The sequence below is a fragment of the Ptychodera flava genome, chromosome 17 (genome assembly GCF_041260155.1).
Source record: "Ptychodera flava strain L36383 chromosome 17, AS_Pfla_20210202, whole genome shotgun sequence".
Lineage (NCBI taxonomy): Eukaryota > Metazoa > Hemichordata > Enteropneusta > Ptychoderidae > Ptychodera > Ptychodera flava.
In genome coordinates, this window is record NC_091944.1 from 36,547,369 (window position 1) to 36,569,778 (window position 22,410).

At 37.0% G+C, this 22,410-nt stretch overlaps 2 protein-coding genes across 2 annotated transcripts; one reads left to right on the top strand and one right to left on the bottom strand.

Moving 5' to 3' along the window:
- Nucleotides 1–1,322: 1,322 nt before the first annotated feature.
- LOC139116205 (coiled-coil domain-containing protein 127-like) lies at nt 1,323–6,240 on the bottom strand. The gene is made up of 3 exons (XM_070678764.1): nt 6,197–6,240; nt 4,214–4,345; nt 1,323–3,350 (listed from the first exon to the last, which is right to left on the bottom strand). Exons 2-3 carry the CDS (start codon nt 4,323–4,325, stop codon nt 2,839–2,841), a joined length of 624 nt encoding a protein of 207 aa, XP_070534865.1. The 5' UTR covers nt 4,326–4,345; nt 6,197–6,240; the 3' UTR covers nt 1,323–2,838.
- A 98-nt stretch (nt 6,241–6,338) lies between these two features.
- LOC139116204 (succinate dehydrogenase [ubiquinone] flavoprotein subunit, mitochondrial-like) lies at nt 6,339–21,817 on the top strand. Its single transcript, XM_070678762.1, is given in 17 exon segments — nt 6,339–6,482; nt 10,168–10,266; nt 10,646–10,807; nt 11,274–11,329; nt 11,642–11,729; nt 12,319–12,483; nt 13,105–13,253; nt 13,642–13,766; nt 13,949–14,117; nt 14,536–14,666; nt 14,669–14,730; nt 15,102–15,299; nt 15,855–15,947; nt 19,102–19,200; nt 19,451–19,594; nt 20,258–20,371; nt 20,653–21,817. Coding segments are annotated over 17 exon segments (2,001 nt in total). The 5' UTR covers nt 6,339–6,422; the 3' UTR covers nt 20,740–21,817.
- Nucleotides 21,818–22,410: the final 593 nt, after the last annotated feature.

The following is a 22,410-nucleotide window of genomic DNA, read 5'->3' on the forward strand; positions in this document are numbered from 1 at the left end:
TGCACAAATTTGAAAGTTGGATGTTACCTCGTGCTGTACTTTTGATGGAAACTACAGAAAAAATGAATATGTTTCTTTAATACAACTGTAGCAGAGTTTTAGTAATGATCTCCACACTGGCATTTGCATCCCCCACAAAGAAGCTAGTGTAGAATGTTTCTTCTATTACAGTATATGCTACACTTCCACCGAAACTTGTGGAGAAAGCATAGTGTATACCGTAACCAAGAAAAGGTCCTTGACTACAAAGAAGCGGAATTACCGCATGGAAAGTCTTAAAGACAAATACCCAGTAAATGTACTTGTAAAATACCCTTGTCAGTTAATTGTACCGGTAGTCACAAGTACACAGTGAACAAGTTCACCTGGAATAGCCCAAGAAAAAAGGCAGATGTCTAGGCGTAATTAGTTTAGACATGGTTTTTTCTCCATTTCTGAAACACTACAGTGCATCATGTTGAGAGTGGTGCAGTGCTATTTGATGCATCATCATCTGCAGAATGGCTGATTCAGGGATACTACATTGTATAGAAAATTTCTTATGGTAGTGTGTGCCTTGAAAGTGAAAGACAAATTTTTGCCCAAACTTTCCTCAATGAAACTTTTGACCATTCTCTTACCAAAGCAAGAATAAAATTCAGGGGTCACGGTGAAAAATTTGGTACTAGATTTCCTGATTTTTGAAATTCAAAATTGCGGCCATCTCTGTGTTAACTCTTTGGAGAAAATGAAATTTTTTATTTCAAAAATCTAAGATGGTGAAAACTTTTCTTTCAACTAGAGCTTTGAAATGAGTCAACACATGTGGTAGATCAGAAAAGAATTGATAAATTTTGAAAGTCCAGATATCTATCCCCAAGGCACATGCTACCTTAATGGTTCTACTCCGGAATTAAAAAAGGACACACTTTGTTCAACCAATCCAGTTCACCCAAAGAGATCATGTGATGATGGTACAAACAAACCCATATGTACAAACGCAAACATTGTGCACCTGGTTTTGTTTGTACTGTGGTTCATTTGAATTCTGAGTTTGACCCATTGACACAGATTTCAAAAATCTTACTGCAATTGTTCATGGACACATGATTATTATAGTAAAGGCATGTAATCCAAATCCTACAAATGTATGTAGTTTTCTTTCATCTCTGAAGTCTGAATTTGAAAGCTACTTTCTCTAGTACAGAAACCCTGCGTGCGTATCGTCAATCAATATATCTATGAACTTAATGATTTTACTTCTTACATTTAAAAGTATTGTTTTAAAGTTAACTTTTTAAACTCAAATCACAAATTTCATTAATCTCCCAAATACCGGTATATCTATATATATCCATCTCTGTCTAGCTCTAGGATGGCTAGGTACCCATATGCTTGGGTATCTGGTCATCGCAGACAGCATCAATTCGGTCACAACTGCTAAACTACTAATGTTGACCATGTTATGGTGAAAGGTAAATTTATAAGTAAATCTGTGAAAGGTACTTGCTCAAAGAAGGACAACACTCCAGCACACCTAAAACAAATTTTTTTGTATTTTTCTTTATTGGGAAAACTTTTGCTACACTTTGACCACACAGAGTCTAGTCAAACACTCCTGGGAAAGTTTATTCTAGCTTACTAAAGCAGATCAATAATGCACACATATCATGGAAATTAATCTAGCAAAAGTAAATCACGCCTGTTAAATGTGTCTTTTGCCAACCATCAAGAAAAAGTACAACTAAAGATAGCTTTCAGAGTTTTGTTCTTGGAGAGTAACATTCAAATAGGGTTATCAGACATTCCTACCTGTACAGATGTAGATGCAGAGGTAAGAAAACTTAATTTAGAATGGCAACCACATTGGATTGTATTACCAGACAAACTGACATGCATTTGCATATTTGAGAGTCACATTAATAATCCATCTTTTGCAAAGTTTGGAAAGATAAATTACAGCCTTTAAAGAGATATTATTAATACTACTTAAATGACAAAAGTCACTGTACCAAACATAAGATCCACATGAATCAATACCATTTTTAGAAATTAGTGTTATGGATGGACCCATACATAGTGTAGCTGTTCGGGGATCAAATTGTTGGCTGTCTTGCAATGTCAAGCAAGCAATGGAGTTGGTTGATGAGAAACAAAGGAAAAACTGTCCTTTCTGCACACCCGATTTACAGTTCAAAATGTGAGCTTATACCATTCCAGCAGTATTTGATCCATTGAAGAGATAAGCAGTTTACACTACTGTATTTCAGAAATTGCAACATCAGGTAATCTTTCAGTGAAATTCAAAATGTCACATACTGTAGTACTGCCTAATCCAGTCAACATCTTATTTGTATTATGATACATGCTTTCTCCAGTAACTGTAGTGGTGTTCTAAACTGCTGTGATATGTACATGAATATTGCTGATTATTTGAAGTAATGTAGTACATGTATTTCATTGCTTGTCTTCATACAAAGATGGGGTTTGTATCACTGGAATACACATGTAATTTGCTGTGTGAATCCTTGTATCACCTTGTATCAGTGAAACATTGTTATAGGTCATCAACAATTCATATAAATTCAGTTTACCAGTTATTCCTAATTTCATCATCCACTGAAATACCATATCAATCTTGTTTTACCTTGATCTCTGATCAAAATGCATCGGCATACATGCATTTTCCTTGTTATTCCTTGAGCTGAATGAAAATCAAAGCTTGTGAGCTGCATAGTTTTACAGTTAATGAGTATCAATACCTAATTTCATGAGATTGTGAAAACAGCACTACCAGTAACAGACAGGCAATCTACCTTTCTGAACACTTTACTGCATCCTATTTCAAACATTACCACATCAATATTTATTTTTGCTTTCCCAGTCACAAACTTTGGTGTAAACACGTTGACACTTCCTGAGATGTGCCTTGGCTCTTATTCCATCCAACCATTCCCACATCAGACAGCCATTTTCATGGTAATTATTACCACAATGTCTATCTCCTGTTTTTTCATCAAGCACTTTTTGCATTCCAATAAAAAAAGACAAGTCCTTCTCGTAATGTTTCTGATATGCAAAGTCTAGAAGCCACTTCTCTCTTTCTTTTCTGCCTTCTTTTGATTTAAAATTACTGCAATAAACATCCTGCCTCTGACGCAATACATTTTGCACCTGTTCAATGTCCAAGAGAATCTTTTGTAGTTCTTTCTCTTCTTCCACTGATACCTGTTGTTCATAATCATGACGTTTCTTCAAATATGATGCTTGTGCTTCATGCCGCGTCTTTAAATCCAACATTTGTTCCTCATGTTTACAATGCTCTCCACTATTGTCACTTGGTTTTGATGATTTCCTGTTACCAAGCCAAACTGAGAAGGAAAAAAATGAACCATTAACAAATATGGCATCAATATTAAGGCCACAGAAAATTTGTTCCTAAAATGTTATGAATAGAAAACAGACAGATGGTAATATTATTTGCACCAGGAACTAATTCTACAAAGTAGTTGACATACATTTATTATATATGATGAAATAAAAAAATTGTTTCTATCAAATGTTCACTGTTAACAAAATAAAATTATCAAGAATCTGGTAACTGATTACATCATGAGAAATTTGCAGTGTAAAATATTCACAGCAAATTTTGCAGCATTTTCAAAGTTTTAACAACAAAAATTTCAAAATCAGCAAAGAAGAAGTGGTGAGTCTATACAACAATTTTTTAATCGTGTCATTCTTTCACTTATACCACTTCAGTGAACTTGATCAATGGAAATTATTTGAGGAATAATTAAGTGTATGGATCTTATGATCATCATTAGCTTCTTCATTAAATGCTGTCCATAATTGTTTGATAAGCTGGAACAAAGTAAATGGCACAATTTAAACTGAAATATTTGCATCTGGTTACATTGAAGACAGCTTCTAATCAGCAATGAGACTATCAAGATACATTTATGCAAAATTGTATCTTCTTCAATATTTTTTGCTGTATCCTGGAAATTGATGGACTACTCAATCAGAAATCACATGATTCTACCCTGAAAATAATTAGACTCATAGAACTATATATTTTCACCAAGTTTTCAGCATCGTGTTCTTCAGGACCATTCTTCTCTCTTAGTAAGATGGACTGAAAAGCTTGCTAACATTCAAAATAAATCACAATGAGATAGGTCTGAATAATGAACTCAAATTGAAGAGAAACATTTGAGTGACATTGACCTACCAACTAGAGCTGTTGATACTGGCATAATGACTGGAATCAATAGATCTGTTGCCAGGCGACAGATTTTGTTTTGCCAGCTCTCCCTGTCCGGTGGTATATTTAGGTCATTCATCTCTTGCCTGGTGCGAAATCCTGAAATTGGTGACGAAAAGAACTACATTGAACTATATATTATATCATATTATATTATATTATATTATATTATATTATATTATATTATATTATATTATATTTAAGCAATAAAGCACACCCAGCGATGGTAAACCACGAGATTTTGACCAGTTCTCGACATATATGCACAAGCTATAGTGAGTGCATATATGAAGTGAACTGGTCAAAATCGAGTGGTATACCATTGCTGGGTGTGATTTATTGGTATTATATCACAACAGTATATTGAAATTCTTGCTTGGAACGTCATAAACAGATTTTTGCTCAAGCTGAGAGCTCGCACATATGCCAGCCATGGTATATCACCAATATACCACGGTTCTTTTCACATCTCAACCAATCAGATCGCTGAATTTACACCATCAATATACTGGTATGATATAATATATTATATCACATTATATCACATTGCATCACATCACAACATATTATATTATAGCATTGTCAATACCAGTGAATTTTGTTACTCATCCCCCATCCCCAAATTATTGATGTATCCAATTATCCAGTATCGCGTGGCCCCAGATGTTTTCTACATTTACATTGACTGGCATTGCTTAACTATAAAATAATAGCAATAATGTATCCCCTCATGGCCCAAGACTCAAGTAAACTTTGCACGACATTTTAAAATGCAAAGTTTGCTTTCGTCCATTATGGGTCATGAGAGAATATATTATTGCTTAAACATAACAGCTTTTGATAAACCTATGTTCATTTTTAACTGTGCTTATATAGAACTCATTTGTTTTGTTTATCAGTGTGGGAGGGGAGAAGTTAAGATTGTCACTTTCAGCCTTCAAGATGAATTGTTCTGAGCTTTGTATGTTGTTTTTTTTTTTTTGAAGTGGATGGAATCCTGTACTAGAATTTATATTGCATCTCATAAAGTATATCTCATTTTTCTAGATTTCAACTTTCATTCTGTTTTCTGTACAGTGTAACTATAATTACTCAAGAGTGGTTCAAATCACTGTTGTAAGTGTTACTGAAATTTTTGAAAAATATCTCTAAAATTTTCCCAATAATATTGTAAACACATATGCATCAAACATAAATTTGGTTTTTTACAGAGTATTAACACATCTGTAGATTGCAAAGAAATATATGATTTGTGCAGCTTATAATGTTTGCATTGAAATGGGAAACAGGTATTTCAAAATTTTACTGTACCCTGAACTGGAAATGATCAGTGTAGATTTCTAATATGCTGCTCCAGAAGTCAATTAAAATGTGAAGTAGGTTAATGATCCAGATGAACAAACTATAATCAACTAACTCAGACTGATGATGATGATTTTCAACATATAACAAAGTTTAATTAATCAACACAGAAAAGATTTGCCTGGTCAGCAATTTTTTCCTTGCATGGGTACTCAGCCAAGTTTTACTCTGTAAAATGACAAATTTCGAATTTAACATACTTATCGATACAATTACTCCTTGAACTTCTGCGAAAAATTCTAGAAAATGTTGCAGCTGCACACTACGAAAGTGTTTTCTCACATTTTGACCAGCAACTCAATGCAAATGACAGAGCTGACACTCACTGCGCATTTTCACTGAATCAATCTAGGTATCATCTAGTGGTCAGAACGCATTAAGTGTATGCAAATCCCGAGATAACACATATGTAATGGATGAAGAATGTTCGTTGTACCTATGATAGTGCACTGTATTTAGACCAGAAGATGGGAATGTATCATTAGCGGCGTGGCCGGCCCTCGGGTCTCAATGATGGAGGTACAACTTAAGTTGTACTACAAAGTAGAAGCGAGAAGAATGAGACATCATACTGCTACTGAAACTTACCTAAACGTGGTCGTTTGATAAACTGGATGACATGATGCGACAAAAACTACAACGTGCGGGAAATGCGCATACGGCACGCCTTTTATATCGGGTGCACAACTCTCAGTCTCACTGGTTCTGTACACAAACTGCCCGAGGTATGTTGACCTGCTTGAGGGAATCTGAGGTCAAAAATCGGTCAACGTACGAATTGCGCATGCGTTGTTACATTTCATAACTTTCTATCATGGCGGCGTGTCTCAAGCTACAGACGTCTCTCCTCCGAAAATTGGCTGCCGACAAGCTGGTAAGTTGACTACATAATCTACGGTGAGGATGCAAAATTATTGATAAAGGTAGCTCCCCATTCCGTTAGTAAAAATGACATTCCTATTACGGTGTTTATGAAAACCGACGTTAAACTCTATTGTTGTGTACGTGACCACTATTCTGAGACTACAGAGTTCAGCACTGTGACAACAGACATATAGGTAGGGCAGACAAGGTCATCTAGGGCAGAAAGACTCATAGCGTGCACGTTCTATTTTTCTTCGATAGTTTCTTATATCAATAATTGTTATTATTCCGCATATTTCGTAGTTTAAAGATTGATTCAGCCCTAATTAATTAACTCCTCCTTCATCGAAATTGTGAGTCAGTGACGATGACGTTCTGAACTGTCGTGTGTGATTTCTCAATTATCACGTCTGACGACTCGGCTTGTTTACGGTGCAATACTTGAAATGACTTTCATTTCTCCATTCGATTGACAAAGATATCATATACGATTAAAACGGTTAAATTTTAGCAAAAGCCGCCTCGCAAATTAAGCTTAGTGACAGCATAGTATAGTTAATGGCGTACGCGTGCACGATCAATTGTATAACGAAAGGGCATGACGTTTCACTGTTACGTAAGGAAGGTTATGGTATGTAAGTTGCCCGCACGCTCACGTTTCCGAGCCGCGTTTCAAGGCAAAGTTAATATGCAAACTTAGTACTGCTAAACGGTTAAGTTTCGCCAATCGGTTTCCCAGTTCTTGTTTATAGATCTATGAAGTCTTTGTGTACCTCCATGATGGAGTTCCACAGTCGCTTGTGGTTGGGTACACCATGGAGGTAGTAATTAGGGGGTCCTACTAATTACTGCCCGTCACTGCCCGTCACTGCCCGTCAGGAAATTAGCCTTCCAATTACTGTAATCAGTCGATATTTCAATACCAAAGACCACTACTCTTGTAAAAACGAACGAAATAATATGCCAAGATCCGAAAAATGTTGATTTTCGAACGAGTAGCAACGCTAATCGTGTGATCGTACATGCATCACCATTGGCCATACATACTGCCCGTCGACCTCCGACCACTGCCCGTCACTGCCGTCGGGAAATTTACCTTTCAACGACTGTAATCAGTTGATATCTCATATCAAAAACATTACTTACTATACAACCAAACAAAATTGTCGTCCCAAACCCCAACAACGTTGATTTGCAAACGAGGGGCAACGCTGATCGTAATCGATGTCCGAACACTGCCTATCATCACTGCCCGTCGAGTAGAGAACTTAGCGCTCCAATATTCACGTTAGTTCTGAGACAGGACTCGGGCATTTGGAGTAAAACAGACTCTTATTTTGTAGCTTTCTATTATATAAGTGGTCTTTGGTATTGAAATATCGACTGATTACAGTAATTGGAAGGCTAATTTCCTGACGGGCAGTGACGGGCAGTAATTAGTAGGACCGGTAATTAGGTCCATATGGGTAAAACGCCAAGGTCGCTGTATGCATTAGAAATGTAACATTGTGCAATGCTTCCCGCGACCGTTGCCATGTATCAAACCACAGGCGACTGTGAATCAGACAAATGTTACAAGCAGGTTCCAAACAGAGCCTGAGGTAGGAAGGGTCCTTCCTACCTCCATGCCCCAAAGGAGAACACAAAAGAAACCCCACAAACTGTGAAAAGCTGTAACTGCATACAGTTAGCATCACAACCACAACCAAGTATGAGAACAAAGTATAGCACAGTCTTTAAATTCCTCATGAGAGCTGAAACAATCAGTGAATAATAATCTATGAAAGTTGTGATAAGTGTGATATGGTGTTATTGGTAAACAGATGGCCATCGACTGGCTATCACACTTTATAAATTATACCTCATATCATGTGAATTTCACATTTAACAGAGATAATTGAAACAGTAATATGCATGACATAATCCAAAGATAAAAGTTTCCAATGTTTGAACTCAGATTTAATAATCGTGTTTAACAAAGCCCTATATGATGTGCAACAGAAGGTGGGTTTACACGTGTATTTTTTTAAACCTGAAGGAATCTGATTAGTCGCTCTGTAAATATTCCTTATCAGCGATCTAAGCGATCTCACGTTTACACGTCATACACAAGGTATAAATTTAGTTCGGGTCAAGCGAAAGAAATAACGCCACCAACAATACAGTAGTCTTCATAACAACGTATAGCCCGTACATCGAAACGACAAAAATCAAGCAAGCCCTGACAGAAAACTGGAGTGAACTTGAAAAAGACGAAACACTAAAAAAACTGTTCCAAAACCAACCAATAATCGCATATAGAAGGAACAGAAATATAGGCGACACACTTATAAGCGCCAGACTTCACAAAAACTACAATAGCTCAAACTCAGGTTCACACGAACCTACACAAACACAACAAGACCAAACAGTAGACATTCTAGCTTCCCTACCAAACGTAAGTGGAACAACATATTATAAAATAAAAACAATCAACCATTCAACACATTTCACCAATCAAAAATGAATTTTAAGCGACTGACGAAGAGAACTCTGTTTTCGAAACGTAGCACCAAAGGATCACAGTGTCAGTAGTCTCTCCGCTCCAGTGCGGATTAACACAGGACACGTAGATTACGGGTACGTCTCGCCATGGCCAAGCAACATTTTACATAAAACAGTTAAACATAATATACACTTATATTACACACAATATCATACACAAAATGCAAACAACCCAAATATGAATGATGTGTGGAGTTGCTTTCCCTTGACTACCAGTTGCTTTCCCTTTACTACGTACAACTCATCGTAAAATGGCATCGTTTTTCTAGCTCTGCCACTACGACGGTTGTTGTCGGACACGGTTTTGAACTGAGCTCGCAACCGTTTGATTTTGTTGTGGCATTGTTCCGCTGTCCTCTCGAGTCCCTTCTCCCTGGCCTTGGCAGCAACGACTTCATACACTTGCCGATCCCTCGACATGCCGTCCATCATACGGATGACATTTTCGTCTCCCCAGATTAACATTAGTAGCCTGATCTCTTCCTGCGGCCAATTGTTGCCGCGATCACCAGAGCTTACTTGAACACCGGTAATGACCGCAAGCCCGAAGACAGGATATACCGTAGTTCGGCGTTTAGTTCGGTGTTCTGGTCACACGTGTAAATAGGCCATTGTTTAGTACCGAGCACCGAACGTGGACCAGCCCTCCGACACCGAATTAATTTAGTTCTTTGTTAGTTCGGTGTTGTCTGTTCACACGTCCAACTGACTAGAGTGACCTGAGTTTGAGCATAAACAAAACATATAGGGTGATGCAAATAATGCAGACAAGTTAAACCAACTTATACCGGTAAATTGCAAATCTGTGATCAATTGAAAACAACAGAAAAAAGTCATGTGTACATGCACATTAAAATTATAGTAATTGTGAATAATTAAATTAACTGTTACCCGCTAATATTTTGCTTATTATGACAAAGCTCTAGTAACACTTTATCATTCCCATACATGTACAAGTCTGTAGAAATATCAGTACCTATATTGTGTATTGTGCTCATAATTTTGTCGTCCTAAAACTACATGAGATGTTACAAGTTATATTAGTCTTGTTGTGTGTGAATTTCTGTAACATTATTTACATGTAACCTATCAGATATTACACGGCAATGAAAGTTTTGCCATTCTAATTACAAATTGAATCTGATTGACAGGTGAATGGTTTCATCGGGTCAGCAGCACCAGCTGGCAGCAGAGCTTTTCATTTTACAATCCAAGGAAAACAAACTCAGGGTGGCGTCAAGAAAGACCAGGTAATCTTTACATCTTGACTTATTCAGTCAGCTTTGATAGTCAAGAGAAATTGCTCACACCATTCATATTGTTTAAGAACATTTACCTCAATGTAGAATACCAGTACATCCTGTATATTTAAATAGATTGTACATTAGAGAAGCTGTCATCTAGGATATCTTTGAGAATTTTGTGCAGTTCAACATTCGATCCTTATGTCAAGCATGGCAACAGAGGATAAAGTGAGTAGTTCAAAGACAATAATGTTTGAATTTCCTAGTCAAGAAATTGAATTTACCAAACAAGCAGATTTTGAAAACAAAACTGTGCTCCCATGAAACTGTTCAAAACATTTTGCATAGTGGTTACCCTTCAATACTATTTATTTTTGTATTGTAGATTTCAAGAGACTATCCTGTAGTGGACCATACCTTTGATGCCATTGTTGTTGGTGCTGGTGGAGCTGGTCTGAGGGCAGCCTTTGGCTTGGCGATTGAAGGATTCAAAGTTGCATGCATTTCAAAATTATTTCCCACAAGATCTCATACAGTAGCTGCACAAGTAAGGAAATGTGCCAAGTTGAATTTTGCAATTTGAGAATCATAAGTCAATATTACAGTGTCTTCATTATGAAACATTCAAAGTTCTTACAAGCTAGCTTCCAAAAGTGCTTGACAGAATGTAGAAGAGTTTCTAGAGTCATTGCTTTCAGTATGCTGTTGATGTTTTTATTTCCACAAAGCCGCATCCAAGAGATGTTGTCTAAATTTACTAGAATGCATGTTTTACAAATGCCAAACTTATGGATTTCTAAGAGAATGATGCATCACTTTGCATGGGTGTCTATACTAATTTTTGTACAACAAGTAACCATTTGTCTGACTGTTCACTCATTTTGGACTGCCATATTACCATAAGATGTTGGAAACCATTGTTATATCCAGCAATTTTGATAAATCCTATGCTAATACTTCCTCTTCATAGCCTGCTTCTTTAAAGAGACTAACTAATAATATTTGTATTGTAGGGTGGTATCAATGCTGCTCTTGGTAACATGGAACCTGATGACTGGAAATGGCATATGTAAGTGTAGTAATCTGTTTAGCTATTGAATTTCTTTGACATTGAATGTTACAGGATTGGCAAGAATTGATAGTGGTGGAATTGAAAGTGGAGTTGAAAAGATTTCATACTGTGTAGACATGGGGTTACAGTAAAGAGAAATGTCACTATTTGAATTATGATGTTAATTTCACCAAATGCCGATCTGAAGGTGTAACTTTAACCATTTATCCATTAATTTCAGCAGTTAAAATGTGAAGTTACGTTCATATGTCTGTTCTTCTGTGCTGTGTGCTAGCCAATTCGTTCATGACTTTTTATATACGTCTGTAGGTTTGATACAGTCAAAGGATCTGACTGGCTTGGAGATCAAAATGCTATTCACTACATGACAAAAGAAGCTCCCAAAGCTGTTATTGAGGTAAGAATTTAAGAAAAAGTGACAAAAGGTTGTTTGAACTGCAGCAGGTACATTAACAAAAAACATGATATGCCTACATGTATGTTGATTTTGTAGGTATTTTCTATGGATAATACATAGAGGATGGTTTAGGTCTGAATATTCTCCATGAACATTGCAATGTCATCATTTTATCTGTATACCGGAGGAATGCTCATTAATACATGCATGTCACACATGAATATATTAATTTACATTGAGCTAAGCAGTAGACAATAAGTAGAGCTTAATTTCTGAGGAAAGGTTGTCATTAATAATGAGTTTCATTATTTTTCTCTCTCTGTATTTCTGTATTACCTTTATGTTATCTCATATACTTCAGATGAGATTTTCCTGAAAAGCGTGTAAATGAAAATGAAGTTTGTTTTTCATTCTCCATGATTTAGTCAGTGTAGGTATACATATTCAAGAGAATGCATGTGTCAAACCATCAATAAAATTTCACAATACCTGACAGGAAATTACTTCATAAAATACTCAGGGACCCTTTTCCACATTCCATCGATCAGAGTACCCCGCTATGCCATTTATTCATTATTTTGATTTCCAGCTTGAAAACTATGGCATGCCATTCAGTAGAACCCCAGACGGCAAGATATACCAGAGAGCCTTTGGTGGTCAGAGTTATGACTATGGTAAAGGAGGACAGGCACATAGATGTTGCTGTGTGGCTGACCGTACTGGACATTCACTTCTACACACTCTCTATGGCCAGGTGAGCTTAGGACAATGTGTTTTACACTTTAACCTGTAAAAACATCGTGCATTATTGTGATAATTGTCACAGCTTGCCTTGCAGCATCCTTTCAGCCTTGGAATCAAAATATTGTTCAGATGGCAATTAGTTTCTCCAAACAGCATTTTCTCACGTGAGAAGAAATGATTCTACTGTCATTAAAGTATGTGAGCCTTGCATTGACTTACTGCCATTGAAAGTTATTTGTTATAAAATCTCTGTCTCATTGAGCATAATTAAAACACAGACAGTACTTACTGTGAAGTGACTCACCCATAGATATCTTACCTCTCAGTATTAAATGATAAAGCAAGAGACCCACCATCCAATGGTTTGCCATAATACGTGATATTCTATAAGATAACATAGCAGAAAATAATTTTGACAGCCTGAACTCTCTACATCTTTCCCAAGTCAACTTTCTCAATGTCAAAGAGATTTGGCATATTGGGATGCCCAAGGAAGCTAAAAAAGTTGATACTGGATATCAGATTCTCCGGGATGTTGTTCCTAGAACATCTCATCAATTTCATAGGTTTATATACTGTCTAAGGTCTACTTACTGTTACATTGTATATGTTTCATGCATTCCATTTGCAGTCCCTGCGTTATGACACTCATTACTTCATTGAGTACTTTGCCCTGGATCTACTCATGGAAGATGGTGAGTGCCGAGGTGTTATTGCACTCTGTCTAGAGGATGGATCAATTCACAGACTGAGAGCCAAAAACACTGTCCTAGCTACAGGGTAAGTACTCCTAGAAGAGTTATTTTATGTGAAATATTTGTGTTTTGAAAAGTAGCAGAGTGCAGACTGTGTATGCCGTTCATTGTGCAAGTACCGTACATAGATATGCTACTCAGTTTTGGGTGAGAGAGAGAGAGAGAGCCAAACAGAAACAGAGACTGAGAGAGGAATTTACTGAAAGTAGATACATGTAGGTATGTCATATGGTGAGAGAGAAAGAAAAATGAGAAATGTTCTTAAAATGATAGATACGTCATTTGTGTGTGTGTGTGTGTGTGTGTGTGTGTGTGTGTGTGTGTGTGTGTGAGTGAGTGAGTAAGAAAGAGAGAGAAAGAATGGTATATAAAATCTAATTTGTTTGAAACATTTCTTTTTGTCTTACATACAGTGGCTATGGTCGTGCATACTTCAGTTGTACATCAGCTCACACATGTACTGGTGATGGCACTGCCATGGTAACCAGGGCAGGACTGCCAAACAGTGATATGGAATTTGTGCAGTTTCATCCAACAGGTCAGTTTTTCATCAACTTGTTATGAGTCCCGATTATACAGTAGCAGATCAAGAAAAATCCAGAATCACAAGTTTTTACACAGAGACCTGTATCCTCAAATGTTTGTACAACTGATGTTTTGTAACATGTCAAAGTCTGTGCAAGCTAAACTATTTTCGTTGTTTCATGGAAATTAAAATAGGTATCTATGGTGCTGGATGTCTGATGACGGAAGGTTGCCGTGGTGAGGGTGGTTTCCTTGTCAACAGTGAGGGTGAACGTTTCATGGAACGGTATGCGCCAACAGCCAAGGATCTTGCATCACGTGATGTAGTGTCAAGGAGTATGACAATTGAAATCCGTGAAGGAAGGTATGCCTTAAGATGATTTAATGCATCACCTTTTTACTTGAAAATCAACTGAAAATAATAAATTTGATTGCTAACAAATGCACTCTTGTTAGAATTACCATTGACTTTCTAAACATCATTAACGCTCCTGTGACCAGATGACAATTATTGTATATCAACCTACTTGTGCAAAATCTTGGAATGTCTTTCCATAGTCCGATATGTTTATGCAGATAGACTTGCAATATATGTGTTTCACAGTATGAAATGAGGAAAACTTGCAAAAATTGATAAATGCTGGTGCCTTTTCAACCTCTTTCTGGCTAAGACTAGATGCTAAGTAATTCAGAAGAATCGTTTTAAGACTTGGGAACATTTCTACATATTTTCCTGAAAAATCACTGTGATGATATTTACGCTTGTATTCTATCCTTCTTAGGGGTGTTGGCCCAGACAAGGATCATGTGTATCTACAGCTACATCATTTACCATCTGAGCAGCTGAGATCTCGCTTGCCAGGAATCATGGAGACAGCAGCTATCTTTGCCGGTGTGGATGTAACACGTGAACCGGTCCTGTTCTACCCACCGTACATTACAATATGGGTGGTGTACCTACCAACTACAAGGGACAGGTGGGAAACTACTTAACTTACTGTTGAAAACAACCTTTTAGAATTAAATATCATATGGTGTTCTTACATATGGAGTAGATTATAGTGTTTGCACGTGTGTTATAGTCACAATGTTTACCAACAAATTAGAAGTGTGGTTGTCTGTAATTGCCAATAATGATCATTTTCAGAAGCAAAGAGACTTTAAAGTACAGAGAAAGTCATGTTTGAGTTTCAAATCACTGTCCTTCTGAGAAGTGAGATTTCTAACTTCCAACTTTCATCCTGCTGAAAAGTGGTACTGCAAAAACACTCACGTATTTCTTCTCAGTCAGAGTGTTCTATAAGTTTTGCCGATACATTCTTGCATCTTGTCTTGATCTGTTACCTAGGCATTGGATCATAAGAATGGAGAAGATGTTATCATCCCTGGTTTGTATGCGTGTGGTGAAGTTGCCGTAGCCTCTGTACATGGTGCCAACAGACTCGGAGCCAACTCTCTGCTGGATCTTGTCGTCTTTGGACGTGCCTGTGCCCACACAATTGCTGAAACATGTAAACCAGGTGAACAAGTACCTGAACTCAAACAGGTAAGTGATTTGACTAAACCCCTAAGGAAAACTAAATAATTTTTTTGAATTCAGTGGAGTTAATGATCGTAAACAATTGTATTTTTTGAATGTGCCTCACCTATCGCAAATTGGCTGTCTGTCTTTTGTTGTTCCCTACCAACATTGCAACAAAAATAATGTAGTATTTTATAAATGACTTATTTGTATAAATCACATGGTACTTGTGTATGCATACTTGTTTTCAATTTGGCAAGCAAATCTTTTTGATAGACCGTGAAAGTGAATGATTGCAGGTATTGGTACAGTTTGTTTTGTAACCCAAAAGATGTCTAAAGTGTAAATTATACTGTCACTTCTGGCGATACTTCGATCAAATAGAGAGCCATTTCGTTAGTTTCTGTTCATTATCACTGCACTATAATACAGCTTAAGTGACATGCAACAAACAGGTTTTATCTCAAAACTTTCAAGACTTCCTATGTGAATTTTTAATAAGAAAATAAAGTCAACAAAATAATTCTGGTACTCTGTTGTTGTAAAGAGGTGTTTCACTGGTTTTATCTTACAACACAGGATGCTGGTGAGGAATCAGTTGCAAACCTGGATAAACTTAGACATGCTAATGGAAGTACACCTGCATCAGAACTTAGGTTGAAAATGCAAAAGGTAAGAATAGCACCTGACACGAAGATTTTGTTGATGAGAAAAACTTTTGGATTCATGGTGCAATAAAATGTAACAAAGTGCAGTAAATTGATATCCTGCATTTTCTTCATGATGTTGAACTAATAGCTTGACAAAATGATCTGATAACTGTCATGGCCACCAATAGTAGACAGGAGACTCTGAAGTGCACCAACACTCTGACACTTCAGAATGATACCTTCACTCTACTTATCAGCAGAAAAGCTTATGATTAAGTTTTTGAAGGAGACGTGTCCATTGTGAGTCTGAGTTTCACAAGCAAATGTCCAAAGTAGGGGCATGTCAGTGACTGGCTATCACAGACTTCATTTCAAGTTGTTCAGGAGAATAATCCAATGTCATCCAGGATAATACACAAAATGTTTCCATCATACCCTAGATCAATATGAGTAGATCTAGAGTAAAATGTCAAGTATATTGACTTCCATTTATCCTCATTTAGTTGATGTAATTTTGCAAGACACAGTGTAACTTCATATTTCTGTAGTATTATTTGATATTATTTAACATCAAGGAATGTTTAATGATGACTTTCTGTGCTACAAACTCTCTGTAAGTTATGTGGTTATTTGCTGGCGCAAATAAACTTGGAACACCGAAGTCCCTATATACATAGGAAAACCGCTGGCGATATCCCTACATCGCCAAGTGATTAGCCAAAGCGGTATCGCTAGTGAGTTAGATCATCTTACACTTTGTTTATCGAAAACACTGCGGGATGCCCATACTGTGTTTCATAGACAAAAAGCCATAGCAGAGGCCGTTCAAATTGCGTGAACGATGGTACAAGAAAGGATTGACGTTTTGAGTAAAGTTACTTGGGTAAATTTCGATGAGCAGGGAACCTGTTGAAGCAACCGTTTTGACAGACTTTCCCTCAAAATGAAGAAAGAGTGCAGGTGAGAAACGGTAGGTGTTGTCATGGAGTTCGCTATCGTTTGGCTTCGTTTCGTTGTGCAGGCGTGTCATCATAAATGCCGTCATTTCCACTATCTCACAAAAATTGTAAATTACGCCCGGCATTGTGGTTAAATCTGTATTTTTAACTTTCATTTTTATAAAGTGATCAGCTTACGTTGAGGTTTAAAATGTGCGTCTCTTTCTTTTATGTTGTACATGGACCTTTAGGCCTATTCACGTTTTTTTTTTTTAATTCACGTTTTTAATACACCCATCGAGCGATGTAATATCTCGAACATGTACTTCGACAATTTCCATTCAAAGCGACAGTGTTTCCTTGAGTGAAATTCAAAGTCGCCAAATTTCTAATTTCGGTTCGAAGAAACCGGTTTGTCCATAGACCCTCGTTTCTCGAGGATCTATGGTTTATCGACCGGTGTAAAGTAGATGCATATTCTAAGTGAGGAATAGACGGTTGTGAAAATAACCAATGGTACCGGTACGTTACCGGTATGTTTCGGCCGTGCACCGATGCGAGTTGCTACGTAAAACTTCCTGGCTCTGACGTTTTTTTATCCGACATGTCGTAGCGAAATTCTGTGAGAACTAATACTGGCAAGGTTTCGGTTTTCGGAGAATTTCAGTGTATCAGCTGATTATCAAGTTGAAATAAAGCGCGAGCGTGGATGGTCCGAGTTGTTGCTGGCGCACGGCGTGGCGCATGTGGCGTGGCGGGGAATCTATGTTACAAGCATCCAACTGTCGGCCATAACCTCTACGGTCGCCATCGACGGCTTTCGTGATTTTGAAGAATAAAGTAAACCGTAGATAAAGCTAGACCTTTTCTCGGCTTTTGTTTCTGAAAACCTCTCCTCAGAGGCAAAGGCTACGTAAACCGTGTCCGAATCTCGGCCTTGACATGACACAAGAAAGTCATAGTTCAATCACATTTATTTGCGTGCGTCATACAGATGATATCATTATTCATAGGGGTATCCGCTTGAAGTGGGTACATACTATTCTCAAGAAACGTACGATGAAAAGGACAGGCTAAATAAAAAGGTTTCAATCATATCATCAATTGCAAAGAACGCTGAAATGCTGCAGATTTTAATCGCTATGGCAAAGTTTGTTTTTTGACCTCAACGTTATCCGATCGAGAACGTAAACTTGGTTTGACCCAAAGTTTGAAAATGTATTTTCTGATCTCCCGCGGCATGGCCCGCAGCCTAGCCAGTGACGTCGACGTTTCGTACTTCGATTTCTGAGAGCTACATCAAATCGCCACGATCAGCGGACAAGAATTACTATTTTCAAATCGCCATCACCAAAAAAATTACAGAGAAATGAGACAACACGGTGAGAAAAAAGGCATATCATATTATCATCAATGATGTTGATAACCTACATTTTGCTTCAAAACGGGTACCTTTTCAAACCACCCACATTCCCGATACCAACTCGCCCGAATTCAATTTGTTGGGCGAGCCAACGATATATTTTTCCTGCAAACGTAAACAGACTTGCACTGTGCACTGAAAGGAATAGTTGGCGATATCTTCACCGAAACTGAAAAAAATAGCTAAAGAAGTAGCCATCTCTCAGGCAGTACACGGCCAAGGTAAACCTGAGCGTTCATATTCGACTATAATGGAGCATTTTCAACGAAAACGGCGATGTCCAGGCGATGACTTATTTTTAAAGTTGAAGAAAAATGCTTAAAATTTTGGTTGTGTTAGTCAATCTATCGAAATATTTTTGTTCTAACTGATAAAATCATAGACAGTCTCGATTATACCATCCATAATTAATATTTACAGACTAAATCGACAGGGGGGAACGCGGTACGAACGAACGTGTAAACTCAAACAACGGGCGAGTTGATTTCGGACCAATATGACTAAAATCAGATGTAGGTTCCCTGGTCATTGAAATTTACCAACGTAACTTTACTCAAAACGTCAATTCTTTATTGTACCATCGTTCACGCAAAATGAACGGCCTCTGCTAAGGCGTTTTGTCTATGAGACACAGCATGGGCACCCCGCAGTGTTTTCGATAAACAAAGTGTAAGATGATCTAACTCACTAGCGATACCGCTTTGGCTAATCACTTGGCGATATAGGGAAATCGCCAGCGGTTTCCCTAAGTATATAGGGACTTCGGTGTTCCAAGTTTATTTGCGCCAGCAATAATATTGTATTTACCTTTGTAGACAATGCAAAGCAATGCTGCAGTATTCAGAACAGGCGAGACTCTTGAAGAAGGAGTCAAACTCATCGATGAAATCTACGAGGGACTTGAAGATGTCAAGGTATGTATTTGTAATAGAAACACAACAGGACAATGAACTAAGTACAACATTAATCAAAATGTGTACATCAGTGAATGGCAGAATATGTGTGGAATATCACTTTGCAGTCAATACTCAAGAAATCAACACAGCAGGTGTAGTGATTGTTAAACCTGCAATGTTTGATAATGTATGTAGATCATGATAAATGTTTTAGGTTACATGAAAGGAAATGACCAGATAGCTGACTAAAAGTTTTGTTTCTCAATAGTTGTATGACCGCGGTATGGTGTGGAACACAGATCTTGTGGAAACGTTGGAACTACAGAATTGTTTAGTAAATGCCGTACAAACTATGCATTCAGCTGAAAACAGAAAAGAGAGTCGTGGTGCACATGCACGTGAAGATTTCCAGGTGATTATACACGTAGTCTTTTCATTTTAACATGCTTGTTCCGTATGCATAGGAATTCCTTGCCACATTCCAATTGAAACAGAGTTTGCATGCAGTTCAAATACCCCATTATACTATTTATGTTTCCTGTTTGAGTTTATTGACAGATATTGGAATTGTTTTAGTCTTTTTGTCAATTCTCTTATAACCAAGTCCTTTCTCCTTGTACAAATGTTGTGTCTGTACAATTCATGTTTCAAAATAATGGACTGATTTGTTTCTTGCTATGAATTCATGTTTCATATGTACTACTACAGCAATAATTGTATTCTCTAGTAGTACTTGCATCAATAGTCATTGAATTGAAGGATTTGCAGTACTACTTTATGCAGTGACAGTCCACCATATTATTAGTCTACTCATATTATATAATGGATTTTTGGTGATTCAAAACTGAATAAATATCAAACAAACAAGAAGACATTAATTTAAACTGGTTTTACTTAGACTGTATGCATCAGTTTACACCATCTAATGCATGAAGTGTAAAAGAATAGTATTAATTATTTAATTAATCAATTAACTTGTATTGTTATGTAAATCTGATATTACTTTTTAATGAAGGATGATAATGATGATCACATTTGTTTTTAGTAAAATTTAAGTAAATTACTTTTATTTTAGGAACGGATCGATGAGTATGATTACACTAAACCATTAGAAGGACAGAAAATGAAACCATTGAGTGAACACTGGAGAAAACATACACTATCTTACATGGATTCAAACACCGGAAAGGTGAGCTACTTTGACATTTGTTTTTTTTTTGTCATTCTGTCTTTTGATATAAGACAGGCCTGCAGGAATCTTGCTTTTCACTCTTTTACCATATTGACTTCATGAAAACTTTAATACAAACATATAAACAAATGGATGAGTCAATTGAACATCTGTACCACTGTCCTTATGGCATGTATATACAAAATTATCTGAGGTGGCTGTTGCAGTTTTAAAGGCATCATGTAATTGATCTTAAAATCTGTATAACAGTATAGCACTGCCTTTTTGCTTATTTTCAGGTAACGTTGGATTACCGTCCAGTAATTGATGAAACCCTTGACCAAGAAGAATGCCCTACAGTCCCTCCAAGAGTGAGATCTTACTAGAGAGGCTGTTGTTGTGTTTCTACGCCATATCTGTACAGTAGAAAAAAGGACATCAGTTTCAATTATTCATTGTTGTTTGTAAAGTCATAAAGAACAGTGGCATGGACTTACTGAAATGGAAACACAGCTTGCCAGATAGAAAACACTTCAACGAAATCACAAACTTAGTTTTTTCCTGCCTTACGCTGTGAATGTAATTGATGTAAAAGTATAGATATATAACATTACATTTCACTTTGACCGTGAGAGTTGCATTCTTAATGTATATTGTTACAAAAGTTCATTGTTTATTGTCAATGACAAGTTGATACTTAGAATTTTAGATCAGATGTTATCCTTGCAGATACCGCTAGTATTCATCTGTTGCTGGGGTAAACATTGACAAAGATGATGTATACACAGGCTATGTTGTGCTGTTGTGATCTGCATTTGTATTATGACTTCACTGTCAACAATTCACCACAAAAGCCACTGAGCAAAACTGTACAAGTAACAAATGCTGCAATCCCCATCATGGAGTAAAAATGAATGGTACATAAAGTAAAAAATGATGAATAATTAGGGTTGCAAGGTGAAGAAAGTACACTTTATTTATCAAATTAACTTTCTGTAAAAAAACTTCTTGGCTTTATTGTATATTTTTTTGATTTATTTTATTGCAACTTCAGTTGAAATACTGACATCCTTGCATTGAGGCACTCAGTTAACTGTGATACACAAATTGATTTTGCAGTTATTGGTAACACGATCATGAATGACTGATTCTTGGAAACACCACTTTTTAACAGGGATGTCAGTATTTTGACAGAGGCAGCACACTGTGTGTGTTTTGTCTTGCATTTAGAGCTGCAAACAGTATTCATTTGAAAACCAGGGTTATCCATCAGCATCTCATTATTCTACATGGCATAAGATTTTAGGAAACAAGAATAAATGGGACTGTTCCCAAGGTGTTCCATTCACTTAAGGCAACATTTTTGTATTTCAATAAATTGTATTGAGGATGGGTAGTCCTATTTCAACTGCTAGTTGTGTATAATGAATTTACATTGGATTATTAAAACTCTGCTTATCAGTACATTCAGTACAAATATCGGTTTTTGTCTCCTAGTGGCTACCCAGGTTGGTACTTATACTCAATGTTGGCAATTGGACAGCACAGGAATTAATAATATTTTACACCTGTAAACACAAAGGCTCCATTTTCATTTCTCATTTGAATTTAAGACCGTAAAAGAAAATTGTTGCCCATACTGCTTTAGTGCAATTACAAAATCTATATATCTTCAACTGTAGAAAATCATGCGTTCTTTGATTACCAGGTTCACTGTCTGGAGTGAAATTCCTTTCTAGATTTATTCAAAGTGATATCTTCTATGGAAAAGAGAATACAAAGAGTATACATTTACCACATCGATCAACTCACTTTGCACTCATGTCTAACTGGCGTCGGGGAATTCAAACATTAACACCATCAAACTGTACCACATCAAGGACAAAATCTCTTGGTTGAAGGTGATTCACACCTAGGGAGCGTTCATTTTTAGGGCAGGGACTGATATTCATAGAGCTGTTGTGCAATGGTCAAGTTTGACAATCAACAGTTTGATTGGGACGTGTCATATTTAACATCAGGTTTGTGTGGAATAACGAAAACAACACAATGCAAAG

Excerpts from the sequence above, each read along its gene's own strand:
- LOC139116205 (XM_070678764.1), bottom strand. The coding sequence starts at position 4,325 with ATGAATGACCTAAATATACCACCGGACAGGGAGAGCTGGCAAAACAAA. Across the intron at positions 3,351-4,213 it reads AGTATCAACAGCTCTAGTTG|TTTGGCTTGGTAACAGGAAA; the intron begins GTAGGTCAATGT and ends TTTCCTTCTCAG.